A 24,188-nucleotide genomic window follows, 5' to 3' on the forward strand; every position below is an offset into this window, starting at 1 on the left:
CACCATGTCCCTAAACACACTTAACAGAAATTTTGAGATAGCTAATTTGTTCCACGCAATTTAAAGTTTAGGAAATTATACCTTTGATTAGGACAATCCCCCTACAGTCTTCAGGCCAAGGGTTATTAGTTATGCCCTGGGGACATATAAGTTTTTATTGAAATCTTTGTCGTAGAAACTTGAAAAAGGGTTCATTCAATTGGAAATTCAAATGGCCAGTGCCCTTTTTTATAGTCGAAAGTGATTTGAGGGCAACTAACCCCCCTCTCACGCCCACCCTTTCCCCAACCCTTCCAATCAAAATGTTTAGATGGCCATTTTATTCAATGTAGTTGAGAGTTTTGGCAATTAGCTTTTTAGGGATGACAACCCCTCCCCCCCACAGCCCTCAAGGTAAGAGTTGTAATTATGCCCTGGGGGCATATAAGGTTTTATAGAAAGCAATGTTGAAGAAACTTCAAAAAGGGCTCATTCAATTGGAAATCGAAAGGGCTGGTGCCCTTTTAATAGTCGAAAGTTACTGAAGGGCAACTAACCCCCTCTCACGCCCACCATTTCCCCGAACACATCCAATCAAAATTTCGAGATATTCATTTTGTTCAACGTAGTCCAAAGTTCTGGAAATTAGGTCTTTTAGGATGATAACTCCATCAGAGCCCTCAGTGCAAGGGTTGTAAGTTATGCCCTGGGAGCATATAAGGTTTATATAGAAAGTTGTTGTAGAAATTTCAAAAAGGGCTCATTTGATTGGAAATTGAAATTGTCCTTTTTAATAGTCGAAAGTGAGTGGAGAGTAATTAACCCCCCTTTCATGCCCACCATTTCTTTCAAACACATTCAATCAAAGTTTAGAGATATCCATTTTATTCAACGCAGTTGAAAGTTCTGGAAATTATGTATCTAAGGATGACAAACCCCCCGGAGCCCCCAGGCCAAAGGTTGTAAGTTATGCCCTGGAGGCATATAAGGTTTTTATAGATAGAGTTGTAAAAACTTCAAAAGGGGCTTATTCAATTGAAAATTGAGAGGGCTAGTGCCCTTTTTAATATTCAAAAGTGATTGGAGGGTAACTAACCCCCTCTCGTGCCCACCATTCCCCCAAACACATCCAATCAAAATTTTCAGATAGCCATTTTGTTCAACGTAGCAGAAAGTTCTGGAAATTAGGTCTTTAAGAATGACAACCCCCTTCCCAGCCCTCCGAGAAAGGGTTGTAATTGGTGATTGGAAGTGATTGGAGAGCGACTAACCCTTTTCCCAAACACATCCAATCAAAAGTTCGAATAGCCATTTTGTTTAACGTAGTTGAACGTTCTGGAAATTAGGTCTTAGAGGATGACAACCACCCTCACAGCCCTTAGGGTAAGGGTTGTAATTTATGCCCTGGGGGTATATAAGGTGTTTATAGAAAGCGTTGTCGTAGAAACTCAAAGAGAGCTCATTCGATTGGAAATCGGAAGGCCTAGTGCCCTTTTTAATAGGCGAAAATGATTGGAAGGCTTGAATTGGAAGGCTTGGCAAAACATAATTTACACTTTACTGAAAAAAATACAAATGAATGTGCATTGTCAATTTAATATACATATACTAATATTTAGTAATCAAAATGTTAATACTATTTGATTTATTAAAGTTATAAAAGTAAAAACATTCCCTTAAATTATTATCCTGGAATGCAAGATCTCTAGTGAAAACAAATAAAGATATGCTTTTAAATTATTGTGTAATGAATGATGTAAAAATCTTTTGTTTACAAGAAACACATCTTAAACCGCCTATTAGTCCAGTTTTTAAAGGATATAACATTTTAAGGAAGGATAGAGTTGATGCAGATAAAGGAGGAATCTTAATTGGCATAAAGAGAAATATCCATTTTGTTCCAGTTGATACCCAACACCTAGATAAATCTGACAAAATTGAAGTTTTAGGCTGCCGAGTATTTTTGAGCAATAATATGACTGTTAATATTTTCAATGTGTATAACCCCAGAAGTGATTCTTCCCATTTTAGTGATGTTTTGTCTACAATTGTCACAAGTATTTCCCCAAAAGATATGTTTATCATTGCTGGGGATTTTAACTCTCATTCTAACGCAAGTGTAATTGTGGACTCACAAACAGAAGTGGACATCTTATAGAAGAACTTTTAATTAATAGTGATGATATTTGTCTATTAACTCCAAAGAAATTACCCACCAGACTAAACAGTCATACAGGCTCATATACCACAATTGACTTGATATTTTCTTCCCTGCACTTTTAAATAGGTCCAACATATCCTGTTGTGAAGATAGCTCATTATATAGTGACCATAAGCCTATCTTGCTAGAGTTAGATAACAATAATCCCCGGTCAACCCCTGATAGACATTGTGATAAAAACAGACTATCTATGTCTCAATTAAAGGGAATGGATTGGAATGTCTTTAGAAGTGTACTTAAAAAAATCTAGTGTGAATATTCAGTAAGAGCAAACAGCCACCATTGATGAAATAATTGTAATCTTTCAAAATTTATTAATACAAGCTGTAAAGGAAGCTACCCACACCAGGACAGCAGGGAAAAATCACAAAGTCACAATTTGGTGGAAAAAAAATGCTCTATTGTCAAGGGTAATTTAGGTACAGCCAAAAGACTACAATCAATACAGAACCTAACAACTATATATAGAAATGCAAAAAAGTAATGCAAGATTTAGGCAGACAATAGTCAGAGCTAAAAAAATTCATGGATTAATTTCTGAGACTCTTTAGATTTCCGTACACCAGTACACATATGCCACCATCAAGAAACTACTATCTAGAGACAGTCAAGAAAACACAAACCCGCCTTTAGTTTATACAAATAGGCTTTTACTATCAGACATTGAAAAAGCAAATGCTGCAGCAGAGCATCTTGCAAGCATTGTTGGTGCTAAGGACCCCTTTACCGAAAAAACCATTGCTTTAAAATCAAAGGTGAGGCGCTTGTCTCAGATAGAAAACAACAAAACATACAGCAGCCCCTTTTCTATCCATGAGTTGACTACTGTAATCAAGTAACTCCCACAAACATCGCCTGGGGATGACGGCGTATAGCCCAATTTCATTCAAAACCTGCCAATAGACTGGGTGCACATTTTACTAGACATTATCAATGAGATATGGAATCATGGCTTGTTCCCCAAAACAAAGATGGTACAGTACAGCTCAAACCAAAGCCAGGTAAAGACAAAAGTAAAATTGAAAACAAAAATAAGAGGTAGATTATTGTCTTTTTCCTTGTCTTTCCTTGAGGATAGAAATATCAAGATTGATTTTGGAAAAATTGCTTCACCAAACCTAGTGCACAGAAAAAGAGGGGTACCTCAAGGTTCAGTATTAGGTGCTGTGGATTACAATCTTAGTGAGTTTAATATCCCCATTGCAGATGAAAATGTAAGAGGAGGTATTTATGCAGATGATAATTGTGTATGGGCTGTTGGCAAATCAGTTGGAGATGTAGAATCAATGCTTCAAGATTCACTCAACCAGATCAGTCGTTGGGCTAAGGAAGCAGATATTTCATTCTCAGTAGAAAAAAACAAAGTAATGATAATTACTAGGAAAACAAAGATAATTAACACAAGACTCTTTCTCAATAATACTCTGCTGGATGTTGTAGATGATTAATTAAAAAAACTTTTTCCAAAAAATGAGTTTTTCAAAAAAAAGTAAAGAGCGCTAAAGAACCAAAGACTAGCAAGAATTAAATCACATAATGTACTAATCGTGAAACTACCACAAATCAGCATTAGTAAATAAAAGAAGCCCAAAACGAATAGAAATTACAATAAATAACCGAGTCAAACTCAAAACGAGCAGAAATTAACATAAGTCGGACGCAAAACCCCTATGCCTTCCCAAAGCCCAGAACAAAATTTGCACTTTACTGAAAAAAATATAAATATTTTTACTTTTATAACTTTGATAAATCAAATAATTTTAACATTTTGATAACTAAATATCAGTATATGTATATTAAACAGACAATGCACATTCATTTGTATTTTTTCAGCAGAGTGCAAATTTTGTTTTGGCCTTGGAAAGGCATAGAGGTTTTGCGCCCAACTTATGTTAATTTCTGTTCGTTTTCAGTTTGACTCAGTTATTTATTGTAATTTCTATTCGTTTTGGGTTTCATTTATTTATCGATGCTGATTTGTGGTAGTTTCACGCTTAGTAGATTATTTGATTTTATTTTTGCTCATTTTTGGTTTAATGGAGTTCTTTACTTTTCTTTGAAAAACTTGTTTTGTGGAAAAAGTTCTTTTTAATTAATTTCTGTTCGTTTTATACTGACATAGTCTTTTCAGCGATAAAAAATAACACTTTAAATCTTTTCGTTTTTTAAGACTTTATAGTTTGGCCTGCTATTTGTATGCTGGAGAAAAATTTTCAGCAATTTTTAACAACATACACCCTTTTAAAAATCTGGACACAAATAGTACTGTTTAATTTAGTTTCATACCTCCTCTAGTTGACCTGAAATGGAAAACTTGAAACAATTCGCAAAAAAACCTGTTTACTTTCTTAGATAACTTGGATACCCTTACGCTATTTTGATTGGGTTAAATTTTAAGAGCAGAAGTAGCCCCGAAAGTTTGAACATAATACCCTCAGTCGTTCTTGGGATACAGCTGAGATGCCTTATTGGGATTTAGCATTATCACAGTGCATTTTAATTTAATTTTAAGGTAACATTTAGTTTTTAAACATAATGGGCAAATGGGAGGGTGGGTGTGGAAGGGTAATTAGTTTCCCTCCAATCACTTTCGACTATTAAAAAGCGCATCAGCCCTTTCTATTTTCAATCGAATGAGACCCCTTCGAAGTTCCCACGATAACTCCTTCGATACGAAGTGCCCTGGTCTAAAAAACAACAAAAATATCACTAATCACTTTCGACTATTAAAAAGGGCACTAGCCCTTTGAATTTCAAATCAAATGAGCCCTTTTATGAAGTTTCTGCGACAACACCTTGGATAAAAACCTTATATGCCTCAAGGGTATAACTTAAAACCCTTGCCCTGAGGGCTATGGGGGAATATCCTCCTCAAAAACATATTTTCTATCTGTAAATCAACTACGCTGAACAAAATGACTATCTCAAAATTCTGATTGTATGTGTTTGGAGGAATGATGGGCATTGGGAGGGGGGGCTAGTTGCCCTCAAATACCTTTCGACTATTAAACAGGGCAGTAGCCCTTTGAATTTCTAATCGAATGAGCCTTTTTGAAGTTTCTACGAAAAGGCCTTCTATAAAAAAAAACCTTATATGCCCCCAGGACATAACTTAAAACCCTTGCCCTTAGGGTTGTGGGGGAGTGTCCTCCTCAAAAACATATTTTCTATCTGAAAATCAACTAAACTGAACAAAATGATTATCTCAGAATTTTGATTGGAGGTGTTTGGGGGAATGATGGGCATGGGGGGGGGGAATATTGTCCTCCAATCACTTTCGACTATTAAAAAAGGGCACTAGCCCTTTGAATTTCCAATCGAATGAGCCTGTTTCGAAGTTTCTACAACAACGCCTTCTATAAAAACCTTATATGCCCCCAGGGCATAACTTAAAACCCTTACCCTGAGGGTTGTGGGGGAGTGTCCTCCTCAAAAACATATTTTCTATCTGGAAATCCACTACGCTGAACAAAATGGCTATCTAAAATATTAATTGGATGTGTTTGGAGAAAAGATGGGCGTGAGAGGGGGGTTAGTTGCCCTCAAATCACTTTCGATCATTAAAAAGGGCACTAGCCCTTTGAATTTCCAATCGAATGAGCCCTTTTTCAAGATTCTAAGACAAAGATTTCAATAAAAACCTTATATAACCCCAGGGCATAACTTATAGCCCTTGCCCTGAAGACTGTGGAGGGAGTGTCCTGCTTAAAGGTATAATTTCCTGAACTTTGAACTGCGAGGAACAAAATGTCTATCTCAAAGTCTTTATTGGATGTATTTGGGGAAACGGTGGGCGTGGAAGGGGTGTTAGTTGCTTTCCAATCACTTTCAAGTATTAAAAAGGACACTAGACATTTCAATTTCCAATCGAATGAGCCCTTTTTGAAGTTTCTACAACAACGCGTTATATAAAAACATTATATGCCCCCCTGGGCATAATTTACAACCCTTGCCCTGAGGGCTGTGGGGTTGTCATCCTCAGAGAAATAATTTCAAGACCTTAAAACTACGTTGAATAAAATGGCTATCTCAAAGTTTTGATTAGATGTGTTTGGGGAAATGGTGGGCGTAAGAGGCGGGTTAGTTGCCCTCTGATCACTTTCGACTATTTAAAAGGGCACTAGCCCTTTGAATTTCCGATCGAATGAGCCTTTTTTAAAGTTTCTACGACAACGCCTTCTATAAAAAACCTTATATGCCCCCAGGGTAGAACTTACAACCATTGCCCTAAGGGGGACTGTCCTCAAAAACATAATTTCTATCTGGAAATCAACTACGCTGAACAAAATGGTTATTTCAAAATTTTGATTGGATGTGTTTGGGGAACTGGTGGGCATGGGAGGGGTGCTTATTGTCAACTCCAATCACTTTCGACTATTAAAAAAGGGCACTAGCCCTTTGAATTTCCAATCGAATGAGCGCTGTTTCGAAGTTTCTACGAACAAGCGCTCTTCATATAACAGAACTCTTTATATGCCCCCAGGGCATAACTTAAAACCCTTGCCCTGAGGGCTGTGGGGGAGTGTCCTCCTCACAAGAACATATATTTCTATCTAGGAAACTTCACACTACGCTGAACAAAATGGCTACACTGCAAAATACTTAATTGGATGTGTTTGGAGAAAATGATGGGCGTGAGAGGGGCGTTAGTCGCCCTCAAATCACTTTCGATCTATTAAAAAGGGCACTAGCCCTTTGAATTTCCAATGGAATGAGCCCTTTTGCAAGTTTCTACGACAACAGCTTTCAATAAAAACTTTATATAACCCCAGGGCATAACTTACAGCCCTTGCCCTGAAGACTGTGGAGGGAGTGTCCTGCTTAAAGGTATAATTTCCTGAACTTTGAACTGCGAGGAACAAAATGTCTATCTCAAAGTCTTTATTGGATGTATTTGGGGAAATGGTGGGGGTTTCAAGTTATGCCCTGGGGGTATATAAGGTTTTTATAGAAGGTGTTGTCGTGTAGTCAAATACGTGGAATAAAATGGCCATCTAAAAATTTTGATTGGATGTTTTTGGGGAAAAATGGGCGTGAGAGGGAGGTTAGTTGCCCTCAAAATCACTTTCGACTATTAAAAAGGGTTCTAGCCCTTTGAACTTCCAATTGAATTAGCCTGTTTTGAAGTTTCTACGACAAAGATTTCAATAAAAACCTTATGTGCCCCCAGGGCATAACTTAAAACCCTTGCCCTGAGGGTTGTGGGCGAGTGTCCTCCTCAAAAACATATTTTCTATCTGAAAATCAACTACGCTGAACAAAATGACTATCTCATAATTTTGATTGGATGTGTTTGGGGGACTGATGGGCATGGGGGGGGGGGGGCTAGTTGTCCTCCAATCACTTTCGACTATTAAAAAGGGCTTTTGAATTTCCAATCGAATGAGCCTGTTTTGAATTTTCTACGACAACACCTACTATAAAAAAACTTATACGCCCCCAGGGCAAAACTGAAAACCCGTGCCCTGAGGGTTGTGGAGAGTTTCCTCCTCAAAAAAATATTTTCTATCTGGAAATCAACTACGCTGAACAAAATGGCTATCTCAAAATTTTGATTAAATGTGTTTGGGGGAATGATGGGCGTGTGGGGGGCTAGTTGCCCTCCAATCACTTTCGACTATTAAAAAGGACACTAGCCCTTTGGATTTCCAATCAAATGAGCCTGTTTTGAAGTTTCTACGACAACGCCTTCTATAAAAACCTTATATGCCCCCAGGGCTTAACATAAAACTCTTGCCCTGAGGGTTGTGGGGGAGTGTCCTTCTCAAAAACAGATTTTCTATCTGGAAATCAACTACGCTGAACAAAATGGCTATCTCAAAATTTTTATTGGATGTGTTTGGGGGAATGATGGGCGTGAGGGGGATTGCTAGTTGCCCTCCAATCACTTTCGACTATTAAAAAGGGTACCAGCCACTCCAATTTCCAAGCGAATAAGCCCTTTTCGAAGTTTCTACGACGACTCCTTCGATACAAAGGGCCTGGGTATGAAAAAAAAAACACATGTGCCCACATCGTTCTTTACTTAGGCAGCGCTAGCGCGCTGCCTATGATACTGAGTGGCTAGGGTGTCCCTTTGAAAGGAGACTTACATTCCAGACTCATAAGCTAAACAAAAGCCGCAGGTATAAGAAGATTAAATATAATGAAGATGCTACCTGTCACATATTGGGGTCCCAAATGTGACTTCTTAATTGAATTGTATAAAAAGTACATCAGGCCAAAATTGGAATACAGCTCAATAATTTATCATGTAGCCAGCAAAACCACCCTCAAAAAACTAGAGGGGATTCAGAATTCTGCCCTTCGCATTGCATTCCGTGCTCGAAAAACCACGCCTGTGACATTCTTATTATCCGAAAGTGGCTTAGAAGACTTAGAAGTGCGACGCACTCTCAGTGGACTTAAACATCTCAAGAAAATAAGTCTCTCTTTAAGAAATCATCCTCTGAAATCTCGTCTGCTGAAAAATGGAAGACTGAGGATTTCAACAGTTAAAAATAATGGCTGGTCAGCCGGTATTAGTGCTCTAAGGAAAAACGGTATTAAGCCAAAGTTATGCGACATGCTTCACATAGAAAATATAATTTCTACTCTATTATGGGACTACAAGAGTATAGAGTTTTTTGAAGATATTGAAAAAATGTTTACCTTGCACATTCATTCAAGTACCTCACAGACGCAAGTTTTGCTGACCATATTGACATATATACTGATGCTTCAAAAAATGGAAATGGGGATGGAGCTACCTTTGTGGTTCCATCCAAATCTGTAGTCAAAAAATTCAACCTTGATGCATACTTGACTGTACTTGATGCTGAAGTAATGGCATTAAACAATGCTGCAAACATTGTATTTCTCTTCTTTAGCCCCGGGGCTAATGTAAAATCTGCTCTGACTCCAAGAGTGCTATTACAGCCCTCAAAAGCTTTTACCTGTCCAAGCTACCAGCCCGAGAAATCATCCTATGCAACACATCATTACAAGAAGTTGTCAATATGGGAATCCACTTAACCCTCCAATGGATACCTGGCCACATGGGCATACCAGGAAACGAACAAGCAGACTTGGAAGTCAAAGATGCAACTATCTCAGGGGAAGAAACATCTAATGCAATAACACCATCTATAGTATATGATATTAATTCAGTTATCCAGAACTTGAAACATGAATTTTTTATAAATAATCGATCTCAAAGTTCAAACTGTTTTTGTTACCAGAAAACAGAAACGGTACTTTGAAAAAGAGCTATACAGCAAATTATCAAGACATTATGGTAAAGTACTATTCAGGCTGCGATCAGAACACACAGGAAGAAATTCATCTATCCCGTTTCTTTGATGAAAGCCAAAAGTGTAGCTACTGCGATCAAGTAGAAACAGTAAATCTCCTTGTATTACAGCGCCCAGTAACTGAATGCCATTGAGAGAAACTCCATGATCTTATGCGTGTAAATAAGCTTAAAGACTATCATAATCTTCTTGGCAGTTCATCAAAAACTGATGAGAATATGACAGTGATTTCGGCAACAACGCAATTTTTACAGAAGATCTCAAGGGACAAGTGTTCATCCAAAGTGCATGGTCCTTAAGTCACGCCAGTGAGCAGGAGGATTAAATTTCATCATCATCATCATCATCATCATACTCTCAAATTAAAGCTGCATATTTCAAATCCCTGAAATTTTTACTAGGATCCACTCATATGGCATCTTTGAAAAATTATAGAATTAAAACCCCGCTTTACATAGGAAAAAAAAGTGTAAGCAAGTAGTTACAAAAGCAGTAAACTATCTGTTTAATGGAAATTTATTCCTTTCTTTTTCTTATAATTTTGTTAGTGAATATTTTAATAGAAATCTATTCTATTTTCTGAAAAGATCTGAAATAATTTTTCGACTCTTTGACTGGAAACCCTGAAGTTAAAAAATAATTCTTGCTTCATAATATGCAGAATAATTGTAGCAAATACATTACTCGCTACACTTTGCCACCACCACCCCCTACCCCCTAACGTGAAATTATATGGCCCGAATTTATTAGCATTAACTAGATTTATTAGGATTTATTAGGAGAGGTATATTTTATTAGGATTAACCTAATTTTACTTCTTGAGTGAGGTGGTTGTAAGAGATAAGTATATATATAGCACAAATTGTATACATCTCATGCGTTTTGTCAGCATTAATTTAATTTTACAGGAACACGGGTTGAAACAAGAGTGACGCAGGGCAGAATGCTTTGAAAACATATAATTTGGGCTATAATTCACAACCAAATCACGGAAAATGAAGAAAAACGGGTTTAAGAAAATCAGAAACGGCAAAAACGATAAGAAGAAAAACGAAACAGAAACAAAATGGTAATAAAAAAACGGCTAACTGTTTTCTGTTTTTCCGTTTACTAAAAAAAAAACAGAACACAAAACGGGGGAAGAAAAACAGAAACGGAAGCGGTGCCGACTCCTAATACACACCCAATTCTCTAGATCAAGTTTAATTTTCAAAGGAATTTGAAGAACTTTGTTGCTTATAGAGACAACATGGTTACAGATGCAGACACCTCCAGAAATCTTTTCAAGAGGAGGGCACAGGTGTGGATCTACAAAGGTATTCCAGCGTAGGGGTGAAAAATAAAAGTCCTGTCAGAAAACCTTTATATTTTTAAATATTAAAAAACTTTACATTCTCGGTACATTTTTTTTGTCTTCGGCCGAACTTAGATAATATATGTTTTTAGGTCTAAAACAAAACTCTTATTTTAGGGGATATCGTACATTATCCAAATCTTGGCATAATAGATACATTTTACGATATCGTTTAAGGCAGAAACTGTGAATTTTTTCTCTTGTAGCTATCAATTACAACTATTATAGGGAGGTGGGCACTTAAACACACTGTTTTTTCATTTCAAGGAAAAAAAAAGATAAGAACGAGTAAAAAAAAGAATCCTTACACTAATGAGAATATACATATACATTACAAATTGTAGAATACATTTCTATAGGTTCTATAAAAAAAAAAGTTTATTTTTTACCTATCTGGGATGTAGCATTCAACCCGCAACCAAATACTTTGTTAGTGTCTTTGGCTTTAACTGCAAATACAGAGAAACCATAGCCACAAGACACATCTTTGACCTAAAAGAAGGAGCTTCGTTAATTCTTCGGATGGTAATTTTACTGAGCCTCCACTCTTTGCACTAATGTCTAATTAGTGCTTAACTGAAAACATTTTAGAATGTTAAAACCACAGCCAGTTCGTGATTGGATGTGTTTTATTTACCAAATAAAATGTATTTATTCCCCGACAAATGCCGTGATGACGACAGGCAGGGTATAAAAAGCTGGAGCTGTTCTGATGCTGTGCGAGGATTTGAAGTCTCCACTCTGCCGTACACTCCTTACACCATCCCTATCCCTGAAAGGGAAATCCTGCTTGCAGGTTCGCATAGTGGCGTCAGCGTGGACCTTCCGCGACATTGCATAACAAGAACCGCGACTGTAAACAGTGCTGCAGGGTCACCTCGAGGAGTGGTGTCCTTCAAGGAAATTATACCCTAGAAAACGACCCAGTATTGCACTGTATCTTGATTAATGGAATTTAAATTAAAAAAAAAGCTCTCTCAAATGAAAGTAAAAAGCGACATTAAAACTTAAAACGAACAGAAATTATCCTGTTTATAAGACGGTTGCCCCCTCCCCCCCCCTTCCACTCTCTACGCTAAATTGTATAGTGGTTTAAAAATATTTCTTATTCCACGTCTACAGCCCGTGTGTTTGAGCAGTTGTTCTTAAAGAACTGATACGATCACACCTGGTGAGAAAAAAAAACAAAAACAATTAAATATGCGCCCTTAACACAAAAAATACGGAATTTTCTATTTTCGGACTTAGGACCTTGAAGATCCTGTGAGGAGATTCTTGGTCATTCAGAATGGCTTGATATCAGGCAACTTTTGGAGGGTGTATCTCTCCATTTTAGGAAATATTGCAGATTTATAAATTCTAATAAATCTTGATGACTCCATTTAAACTTTTGGAAATAGCATAAAATAGAAATACTTTGATGCAAACATTATCACCAACTTCTGTTTTTTAGTTTCAGTTGCTATTGGCACGTGTCGCTCTTTACTTATCTAATAAAAAATAAAAGTACATCACTTACGTCATGAAACTCACCAAATTCCAATCGATGTGGCCGTTTAACAGCTAGTTTTGGCTGTATAGATCTATTCTTTGACCTAACAAACTCTCTATCTCCTTGAGCCCCATGAGCTGCCACTCCCCATGTATAAATCCTTTTGTGAGTTTTCGGCTCGGAACTTGCATACTGAAAAACTGAATAATAAATAAATAAGCCATAATTTACAATAATCCTTATATCTTTTCTCTGACATAGGCATTTTTTATGCCGTTTCAGAACAATTTAAGTTGATTCTAGGAAAAAATCTATTTTGTAAAGTAATTTGTCTGGCCCTAAAATACCAAGCCTCAATTACAATATTTGTTCCCTAAATAGCAGGCAGCCAAGATTTGAGATAAGTCAATACTATAAAAGCACTATATAAATTGTCTATAAGCTAATTTATTTTGAAATAGAACTAAAAAAAAACTGTTGAAGAAGACACGAGATTAAAATTTGTTGGCACCATTTTTCAATTTTCTTTACTAAAAACTGTAAAATATGCATCAGGAAGTGCTGCCCTGTACATTCTAGACATAGAAGAATAAGCGTAGCCTATCTTATATCCTAGATCATAACCTGAAATTAGCAGAAACAGAGTAATAAAATAAGTCAAACTTAAAACAAACAGAAACTAGATTTACATTGCTATGACAATGTGAAACTTTGCAGTAACTTCAGTCGGCTTCACTGACAAGTAATGCAGGGGCAGCATCTTGATTTTGTTTCTTTGCCATTGATTGAATGCTGTAGTTGTCAACCCTTCAAAATTTTAAAAATGATTTTTCCAAGAAACAACTATTTCTTACAAATATTTCTTACAAAAAAAAAATAAAAACAGATGATGACAAGTTCCTTAAAAATGGTCTCACAATACGCTGTATTCTTAAAACTAACTTAATTCTCTATTTTCTGACACCGAATCAATGTTGTTAGTATCAGCCAATGCTTTATTACTAAGCTCCAAGACTTAAAAACTAATACAGTTTAAGATGTTATTTCTAAATTTGCAGCTTATTCAATCTGAGGCTAAGTTACTTTGCCTCAAAATATAAAGCACGTCAATTGTTTCAATAGGCCTACTTGAAATAAAGGGAAATAGAAGAGCAGACGAGATCACAATCTCTGATGGCAGTAAAAGTTTACCTTAAACTGAAAAGAAATAAAAAACCCAAAAAGGTTCCGTCAAACTCAGTCTTCAGCTTGGAGAAATCACAGGCGAGAGAATGCAACCAGAATATTAGGCTGGAGAAACGATATAGATTTGTAAGCCTTGTCTCTACTAGATAACCTTGATAGCAAACAAACCTGAAAAAAAAACAAAAAGCTGTGCTTCCACAATGCCACGATAGCCACCATTGGATACCGCAAGAGCCCAGAGGACCAGTGGCTGTCTGACCAAACATGGGATCTCATAGGGAAAAGAAAAAATTACGAGCATCACTTACCCTGATCACCAGATATTCAAAAAAAAGAATATATAGCCACAAATAAAGCAGTAAGAGTACCAAAAAACCTAGACAAAAAAGAACAGCTGTTTATAAAATCACCAATGAGATTGTTGGCAAGAGATTCTCTATTCAATATGGACCGATAAAGGACCCCTCAGGCATCCAGATAACCAAATAGGCTGCTGTGAATAATGTACAGACCAGCCAATTTGAAGAGCTGTTAAATAGACTTCCCCCAAACAACCCACCAGAGATTTCATCAACGCCATTTTTGCCTTAAATATCAATACAAATCAGCTGTCATCCTCCAAAATTACAACAACAGAAAAGAATTTGAAAATGGGAAGTAACCTGGCAAAGACTGAATATCCAAAGAAATAATTAAAACGAAAGTTTTGACTCGCCTCAAGTTCTAAACTGCATTGTTTGCAGCAGTCTGGATGACAACCGAAATGCGTTTTGACTGGAAACACAGTACCCTTGTTAGGATCTTAAAGAAAGGTGATGTGACTCTCTTGGGCAACTGGCAAGGATTATGCCTGTTTTCTATACTCAACAAATTGCTGTCACACATTTTCACTGTCAACCATTCATGTACAGACTTGATATTTACTTTGCATTTACAGACAGAAGAATACAGAAAGTGACGATCAAAAATCTATACAATATTCATTGATTTTGGGGTGACATTTGACTCAGTGGATAGCCAAAGTCTGTGGAAGATCTTACAACACTAAGGAATTCCTGTAAAGATACTTTCACTGAGTGTTGTGCTCTATGAACATAGTGAGGGCTGTGTAAAGACACCAGATAGCCAAATACATTTTTCCTTGTCCTATCAGGAGTTAAACAAGGTTTCGTCATGTCAGAGAGACTCTTCATAAACGTCATTGACTAGATACTATGAAGTACCAACAGACAGCATTCAGTTGAATTCAGAAGCCCATCTCAGTGATATAGACTTCGCCAACGACATTGCCGTCCTGGAATCATGCAAGCAACAACTTCAAGAATTCCTAAAGCAGGTAATAAAGAAAGGAAGCCAAATCACTCTGAAAATAAATACTGAGAAAACAAAATATATGACCTCCAAAGACTCACCCTTAAGGATCAAATGTGGAGAGCAGCATATACAGCAAGTCCTTCATTTCAAATACCTTGGAAGCATAACTAACAAAATTATATTGACTCCAAAAGAATTATTCAAAGGTGGATGCCCCTGAAATACATCCACTCTTATCCCTCAGCCCAAAACGACTTGCCCCTTAATTTTCAAGCAGATTCTAGGTTAGAGAAGGAAATATGCCTCTGAAAGTCATCATTATTGTGTCCCATTTGCCCCATAAACTTCGGATCAAAAAGAGCAAAAAAGCTTCTACTACAAAGTTGGCAATAGGTGTTGGTCTTGGAGGGTTCAAGGGTTCACTTTGTACCTTGGACCATAGAGATAGAAAAATCTTGTATTGAGAGGGGGGGGGTATATCAAGAGACCAGGCACCCATTATGTGCTGTAGAGATTGAAGATAATCAGTGATACTTTCAAGTTGGTGATTTTGTTTTTTCAAGATTCACCTCTAAGACAGTCAAATTGAGTTTTGTGCTCAGTATCGTAATGTCGATTCAAGTTGTATTCCTTTACTAGGGAAATGCTCTTTTGACAGATTAATCACAAAGGTTTTTCTTTACTTTAATAAAAAAGATATAAATTTATCCATGCTTTGTTAAAAATCCGTCTTTCATCAACAGTCTTTCTTTTTTTAGAAACTGTCTTGAGTGTACAAATCTGCAAAAATAAGAAATAAAATATAGGCATAGGTCTATATATATATATATATTTTTTTTTATGAAGCCAACCAGCCAGTCTAACCCTACCTCTTTGGTATTGCTCACTGGGGGATTGTCTCGTTGTTTGCTATAGCAATGCAGTTGAAGCAGTCAAAGCCACATTCACTGGCAATTGTAGTTATAAGTAGTTGGAATTTCAGTTGCAATCAGTCACATTCACAAGTATTTGCAGTTGCAAGTAGTCACAACTTCAAACAGTTAAAAGCAGTCATAGCTTGAAAAAATCACAATAGCAGTAGTACTACTTGCATAAGTAGTAGTTGTAGTAGCACTTAAAGGTTTAATTTATTGCTTTCAGCTATCCCTCAGATATTGTTCATATGCCCTTTTGACAACCTTCATGAACAGATTTTGATTTTGTTCAATATACACTGCAATATCCCCTACTAGTTTCATCTTAATGGTCTTAGCCATCCCAGATATATTGCAGATAGGCCATTTGACGTCCATATGTAATTATGAATCCCCTCAACAGGTCCTGAAATTTCACCTTTATCTGTTCCTAAAATTTTGTAATGTGCCCTTATTACAAACTTGGATGGACATAAAATCTTTTGATTTAGTTCAACATCCCCAACAATATGCTCTGAAAGTTCAATTTTACCTCCCCCCCCCCTCCTCCTTATTCTTTTCCTAGGATATTGCACATACATCAAAATCTGGATATGTATTGTACCTGTTGAATTAGCTTTACTCCCCCTCTAGTTTCTCTGAAAGGTCAAACTTAATACCTTATATTGTTCCTGAAACTTTGTATCTATGCTCCTTTGATAACCTGGATGTACTTTACCAATTTTACCTTGTAAATTGCCTACAGTAGTCAATCCTTGGGTTAACGCCACTGCTACTGTTGATGCTTGATGTTTTGTGCTGGTTGCTTTAGTCCTTTTGATGAAAATTGCCCTTAGAAGGAAAAAAAAATACCCTTGATTTTGTAGATGGGTGTCATCTGGTACATATGGGGATATCCCAGTGTCTGCCCTTTTTTCCTGTCCCACTGTATATCAGATGACACCTATCTACAAAATCAAGTGTTATTTTTTTTCTGAATATTTTGCCACAAGACGGCCACATAACATGACCAGATAATTTGGCTTTCATTTGGCACCACATGGACTAAATTTTACTGAACTAAAGAAAAAGGCAAAAAGACAAAATGTTTTGGGGGGTATTTCCCAAACTTTGGGGAAGGTTTACTCAAAAACGAAAATTGTAACATAGCAAAATAATTGGTCTGGATGGTTGAATGTCAAACTGAGTATGCTATATGGTGTTTACAGATTTTTTTTGAGAATGTTGGATAGCACTACCTTTCACTCTGCTGTGTAATGGTATGGTGTGTAATATGGTCTGTCAGTTGCATTGCAGTGAGGATCTTGCATGCTGCACCAAGATGCCTTGCTGGCTGCATGCAAACCATGGGGTGCAGGTTGCCAACCCGCGGGCTAGTTTAATATTATAGCTAATCTGTCTAGAGACTTTACTCATCTGCCTAGCTGAGTATATATCAAAAGGGATGGAGCACAAAGTGGATAAAGCATTATCCAAATAGTTGGATGTTAATACTATATCTAAGAGAAATAATTATCTAGCTAGTTGGATATTATCACCAAATTACTTAGAGAAGTTACTTAACTGCCTAGTTGGACAATATAAGACACACTAAACCAAAGAATTATCCATCTAGTTAAATGTTCATGCATCGCCAAATAGAATTAATTATCTAGCTGGTTGGGTACTATCTCTAATTTTGCAAAGATAATTTACTTATCTGCCTAGTTGGATAATATAAGAAAGGCTAGGACAAAGTATTGCCCCCCTAGTTAGATATTCTGGCTAGTTGGATATTATTACTGAATTACTTAGAGAATTTACTTGTCAGCCTAGTTGGATATTATAAGAAAAGCTAGAACAAAGTGTTATGTACCTAGTCAATACATAAGAGAAATAAATATCTGGCTAGTTGGATAGTATTATCAAATTGCTTTGAGAATTTACTGATCTACCAAGATGGATATACATAGGAAATTCTAAGATATGCTATTATCCACCTAGTTAGATATTCAGGCTGTGAACTAAGTTCAATCCTTATTAAACTAGTAGATATTTAGTATGTAACATAGACTATCAAATATTCAGCTAGAAAGGTGTAAGATTCTTGGAAATAGTATTATCTGTCTAGTTGGATATTTTATTTTGATACTAAGTATAGTTGGATATTATTTTCCCATTCTAAAGAATGGATTTTTTTTCCAAGAATATCCATTGGACACCTTCCCTAAAAAAAAAAAAGATCTAATGGTAGCCTACTACTATTATTGTTACTAATGTTACTAATAGTAACTATTATAGTTACTAAGATGTGGATGTTGAAAAGGAAACATTACAAAAATCCTGAAAACAAATTTTTAAAATCTGGTAAAATCCTAGTATTATACTGGTTGGTCACAAGTACCACCAGTGTTATACTGGTAGGTTATGATGCCACCAATATTGGTGTGGTAAGGTATGGGTGCCACCACTTATTGGTGCAAAAATGGTGCTATACCACTTACTAGAGGAGGAAGCCCCTGGCAGCACCAAATATTAATGGGATGCCCATGCTTACCACAATGGTTCTGTAAATATAGGGTTTGTTAGCACCCAATTAACAGTATACCCTGCCCTAGGGTACAATAATGTGATCGAGTGGTCAAATGGCCAAATTCTAAGGCCAAGTGTGTACCCAACCCAGGGTCACCACTAAAAATCTCCAACTATCTCCTTGGAGGTAACAAACCCCCCTGTCAATATAAGAATGATGGTATCTTGTAACTCTGTTCCTACCCTGTCTGAGTTCCTGGAAAAATAATCTCACACGGCTATAGAAAACAGCTTACTTGTATTCTTCCAAAAGGTCACAACAACCACATCTAGCCTATAAACTCTCATTACAGACTCCCTATAAAGGGTCTCAAAGTAGACTCCAAAATAATATTCATTCTGTACACAAACTTTACATAGGGGTGGACCTTCGCTTGGCCCTGGCCAATCCTCTAAATCCCCATTCAAAGTCCATTCTACTTTTTCTCACTTTTGCCTTTCAATGACTCAAACCAGGAAGTCCAAAATAGCATTTAGTTCAAAGCTTACTTATTGCAAAAGAATCTAGCTTAGCAACCAGATTTCAACTTAGGATTAAAAATTATCTTATAGGCAAATGTAATTACAGAAAAGAAAATGGGTCATTTATCTGAAAAGAAAAGAAACAGGGGTGGAACCCTAACACCTCCCCCCGTAAGATAAATGACCACCCACGCGCCACGCTGGTCCACCCTTACAAATATAAAACTTAACTTCAACTATACAAAATCCCTTTGTCTTCTTTCTTCCACCCGTACCTGTACTTCCACTGCTTGGCTCAAGATTTGTCACTATCCACATGTCTCTACTGTAGAACCACCATGGTCTCTACTGTATAGCATCTGCATTAGGTTTTGAAAGTTGAAGTCCCCAAGATTTGTAGAAAATGATTGTGCACAGCACAATCAAAAACACAAATTTTCTTGCTCTTATGAATTTACATTTGAGAGGAGCAGAGAATCAATTTCTGGCACATTTGATGATGCCGGCCATCATGAAAAATTGGCTTCACTAGCCTCTTAATTTCCATCTGTGGAAACAACCCCACATCTCAATAAAAAAGTAAATTACCCCTTGGCATAATTTCAAATAATCCAAGGCCAAAAATGCAAAGGCCTGTGAAAACAATAGGGGAACAGGGAATGAAGTAAAATTTTGAGTGAACCATGAATTGCTTTTTTTCTTGGTTTCCTCCCCTGGGATAATCAAATAAAGAACATGCATTGATGCTAATTGAAGATGAAACTTAGATACTGAATATGGTTTTCTGGAAATAATTGTTGATTCCCATGAAGAATAACAACTATAAATAGGGTTACTGGACAAAGGTTTGGGTGAAATGCAAAGTGACTGGGAGAGAGTATCCCCCAAGGACTCCAGATCAGAGAGGCAAAACCTTGGTAAAGGGATGTAACTTCTGGTTTCTAGCAAAAAATTGCTGTGTGTCAATTAGCCTGTTATTTTTGCACACTAATTAGTTGCATGATATATTGATTTGTAAATTTTTTATTATAGTCTGATTAGGCACAGCCCATTCAGATCTTCATAATTTTATTAGTTGATTCAGTATTTTTTTCTATTTACATTTAATCACAATAGGCTACTCTGTAGGCCAAATTAACATGTCTCTTTGAAAACACAAAATTCTTTTACTATCAGTGCTGTTGATAGCTCCTTTTCTTGCTGCCGTCAATATTATACTGGTTGGTCACAACTGACAGCAGTGTTATACTGGTAGATTACAATGCCACCAGTATTGGTGTGGTAATGTACAGGTGTCACCACTTATTGGTGCAAAAATGGTGCTATACCACTTACTAGAGGGGGAAGCCCCTGGTGGCACCAAATATTAGTGTGATGCCCATGCTTACCACAACAGTTCTGTAAATATAGGGTTTGTTAGCACCCAATTTACAGTATACCCTGCCCTAGGGTACAATAACATGATTGAGCAGTCAAATGGCCAAATTCTAAGGCCAAGTGTGTACCCAACCCAGAGTCACCACTAAAAATCTCTAACTATCTCCTTGGAGGTAACGCACCCCCCTGTCAATATAATAATGATGGTATCTTGTAGCTCTGTTCCTACCCTGTCTGGGTTCCTGGAAAAATAATCTCACATGGCTGTAGAAAATAGATTACTTGTATTCTTCCAAAAAGTCACTACAAACACATCTATAAACTCTCATTACAGACTCCCTATATGGGGTCCCAAAGTAGACTAACTCCAAAATAATATTCATTCTGTACACAAACTTTGCAATTTTATTTTGGACATTTGCTTGGCCCTGGACAATCCTCTAAATCCCCATTCAAAATCTATTCTACTTTTTCTTACTTTTACCTTTCAATGACTCAAACCAGGAAGTCCAAAATAGAATTTAGTTCAAAGCTTACTTATTGCAAAAGAATCTAAATTAGCCACCAGAATTTAACTTAGGATTAAAAATTATCTTATAGGCAAATGTAATTACAGAAAAAAAATGGGTCATTTATCTGGAAAGAAAAGAAAACAGGGGTGGAACCCCAACACCTAGTTTAGCTACTTTTCATTATCTTGGAAAGGGGTTAGATCAGGAAAATGAAACTTCCAGAGATGGATCTACAGACTAAAATATGGCCTGGGAAGGTATTTTGAAGAACCTACTTCTACTCCTTCTCTCTCTAGAGTGTCATGACCTTTAAAAATCTGTGGGTTATCAAAGTGAAATCTTGCAAAACAAATCTTCTCCTTAAATGGAGTAAAAAAAAACAGTTTTGAGCTTCACAACTTTGCTCAATCTCAATTTATAAGTTTTCAAAGATATGCAAATATATTTCCTAAATTTAGAGGAAAAACTGTTTATATGGCTTGAAATTGTACTCAAATAATAGCAATTGTATTTTCAGAAGTAAAACAAGAGAAAAAGAAACTAATAACTAAAATTAAGGTAAAATGTTGTTTTGCCCAAATTTTTATAGGTCAAGCAGGCAAATTTCTAAGACTTTGAAATCAAAAGAGTGTAAACATGGAAGCTTGGCAATACCTTCCCAGAGTATGTTTTGGTCCTGGATTCATTACTGATAGTTTCATTTTCCTAGCCAAACCCTATTCCAAGATAGAAAAAAGTAGCTAAACAGAAATTTAACCAAAAATCCTAAAATACTTTCTTAGCTGACATCATTCCTAAAAGCACTTCACTTTCCTGTATCATCAACCCTGCCCTCTCCTCCTTTATCTGCAAATATAGAACTCAAATTATATTATCCCATGCATTTCTTCAGCTCTTATTTTTATAAATCTTTTATTCAAACAGACCTAGACTTAATTGCAAAGAAGCAGTATTAATAAAATCAAGAAATTGACAAATGTATGGAACATATATAGCCTAATTTGGGCTATGTTTGCACATTAAGGGGCTTGGGGGTAAAATAAAGTGAATCACTTATAGATATGATATAAGTATTTTAGGATTTTTAAAAGTTATTTTCATAATTTTATAGTGTTTCTTTTTTCCTTCTCAACAGCCGAATATGTATTCTAGTCTACACTGATACCCTATTATTTATTATAATTATTTTTCTTTTAGAAGTAGTAAACCACAAAATTAAAACTGTAATATTCTACTTTAGTTAATTTTGGCTATCTTGGAAAGGGGTTAGGTTAGGAAAATGAAACTTTATACAGGCTACAGGCTAAGGTATGTCCTGGTAAGGTATTTTGAAGTAACTACCTCTACTCCTCTCTGTAGATGGTCCTGACATTTAAAATTCTATGTGTTATAAAAGTGAAACCATGCAAAATACATCTTCTGCTTGAATGAAGTACAACAATATTGTTTTCAGCTTCACAACTCTGCTCATTCCCAATTAATAAGGTTTTAAAGATAGGCTATGCAAATACATTTCCTAAATTAAAAAAAAACAAAAACAATGATATGGCTTAGAATTCTACTCAAATAACAGGAATTGCATTTTCAGAAATAAAGCCAGAGAAAAAGAAACTGATAGCCTAACTGAAAATTAAAGTAGGCTAAAATGTTGTTTTATCAAAATTACAATAAATAGGTAGGCCAATAGACCTGTAATAGCCAATTGGCAAATTTCAGGACTTTCTAGAGGGAAAAGGAGTGGAGGTGGGCACTTCAAAATACCATCCGGTAAAATTCTACTTTAGCTACTTTTGGCTATCTTGGAAAGGAGTTTGGTTAGGAAAATGAAACTTTCAGGGATAGATTTAAAGGCTAAAGTATGTCCCGGGAAGGTATTTTGAAGTACCTACCTCCACTCCTTCTCCCTCTAGAGGGTCCTGACCTTTGATGACCTTTTTAAAAATCTGTGTGTTATAAAAGTGAAACCTTTTAAAATAGATCTTCTGCTTAAAATGAAGTCTAACAATATTGTTTTCAGCCTCACAACTTTGTTCAATCCTGATTTAGGCTATATTTATATATGCAAAGACATTTCTTAAATTTTGAAAATTAACATTGATATGGCTTAAAATACTACTCAAATAACAGGAATTGCATTTTCAGAACTAAAGCCAGAGAAAAAGAATCTTATAACTGAAAACTAAGGTAATATTGTTTTGTCAAAATTTCAATAGGTATAGACTTGTCATGTAGTCAAATTTCAGGATCCTCTAGAGGGAGAAAGAAAGGAGAGAAGTACTTCAAAATACCTTCCCAGGACATATTTTAGCCTGTAGACCCATTCCTGAAAGTTTCATTTTCCTAACCTCACCCCTTTCCAAGATAGGTAAAAGTAACTAAAGTAGAATTTTACCTACCATCCTGTAACTTACTTTAGCCTGTAGACCCATCCCTGAAAGTTTCATTTTCCTAACCTAACCCCTTACCAAGATAGGCAAGCCAAAAGTAGCCAAATTAGACCTTTACCATTTAAACCACAAATTCTTCAAGGAAAACGATAATTTAACAACAAAGGAGATAACCATTCCAATTAATCAGTCTGCTGTAGGCTAGGCCTATATTTGGGAGTTTCAGATAGATCTAGGTTAAACCAAAAACATACTTGGCACTTCATTTACATGCGCAGGATCGACTGCTTTCTTAGACTTATTTCTAAGAATTTGTGCTATGCACAAGTATGACTGATAAGAACTATTCCTATATTTCAATCAACTGTAGTGAATCGAGGCGTGCGTCCTGAACATCAGATCATTTGCACCTCTTCTTTCTGGGTTGGGTTGACAATGTATCCCAATCTTTGAATATTTCTTCTTTTCTCAGGATAAATTCATATCCTTCTTCTTGGGACAATTCACTTGCGGCTGAACAGAATGTTGCCTTTTTATGTAAATTCACTAGTCGCAAAAATTATGTTACTATTAAAATAAACTACATAATTGTAAGCACTGCTTATAAATATTCGAAATATGGATGAATATGTAAACATGTAGATTAGCTAATTAGGTAAAAAATGTGGTATAATCGTAGTAGGGTTTACCCAAGTCAATAAGTCAGCATAAATTGATTGCTATATATAGTGTTGTAGGTTTAGATCCATTAACAGTTTGAAAGCATGTATGAAAAAATCTCTTTTTGAAGATTGGGTCAAAGTTTTTACATCTGTCAGAGGGTTTGAATTCAGTCCTAGTTTAACTTTCAAATTAAGGGGATTCACTTATTTTCTTTCAAATATCATACATTTCAGTAGTATGTGCTCAGGAGTTTCTTCTTTGGTCTTACAGTACCTACAAAATGGACTTCTGGTAACTTCTCTATTTGGCTGCCTAATTTTATAGGCCTATGAAAAAGAATGGTGTTTGAAGTTAGCTGTATTTGTACACAGGCAGTGAAACCAGACTGATTACATCCTGGTTGGAAAGGGGGATAGATTTGATGGCTTTAATTTGGGTAGTGTTTTCAGTCGCAAATCTAGTTAT

The 24,188-nt window shown here is 36.2% G+C and overlaps 1 protein-coding gene across 1 annotated transcript in view; it reads right to left on the reverse strand.

The window, feature by feature from the left end:
- LOC148945257 (RCC1-like G exchanging factor-like protein) overlaps positions 1 to 23,414 on the reverse strand; it is a gene marked incomplete at its 5' end in the record, with an annotated part of 40,674 nt that extends 17,260 nt beyond the window's left edge. The window contains 3 exons of the mRNA XM_089098687.1: positions 11,236 to 11,338; positions 12,366 to 12,538; positions 23,315 to 23,414. Of these exons, the coding sequence (XP_088954813.1) occupies positions 11,236 to 11,338; positions 12,366 to 12,538; positions 23,315 to 23,414 (376 nt within the window). The remainder of the gene's footprint in view (positions 1 to 11,235; positions 11,339 to 12,365; positions 12,539 to 23,314) is intronic.
- Positions 23,415 to 24,188: the final 774 nt, after the last annotated feature.

Source organism: Artemia sp. Qi Xiang Cuo, chromosome 13 (genome assembly GCF_049724085.1).
Source record: "Artemia sp. Qi Xiang Cuo chromosome 13, ASM4972408v1, whole genome shotgun sequence".
NCBI lineage: Eukaryota > Metazoa > Arthropoda > Branchiopoda > Anostraca > Artemiidae > Artemia > Artemia sp. Qi Xiang Cuo.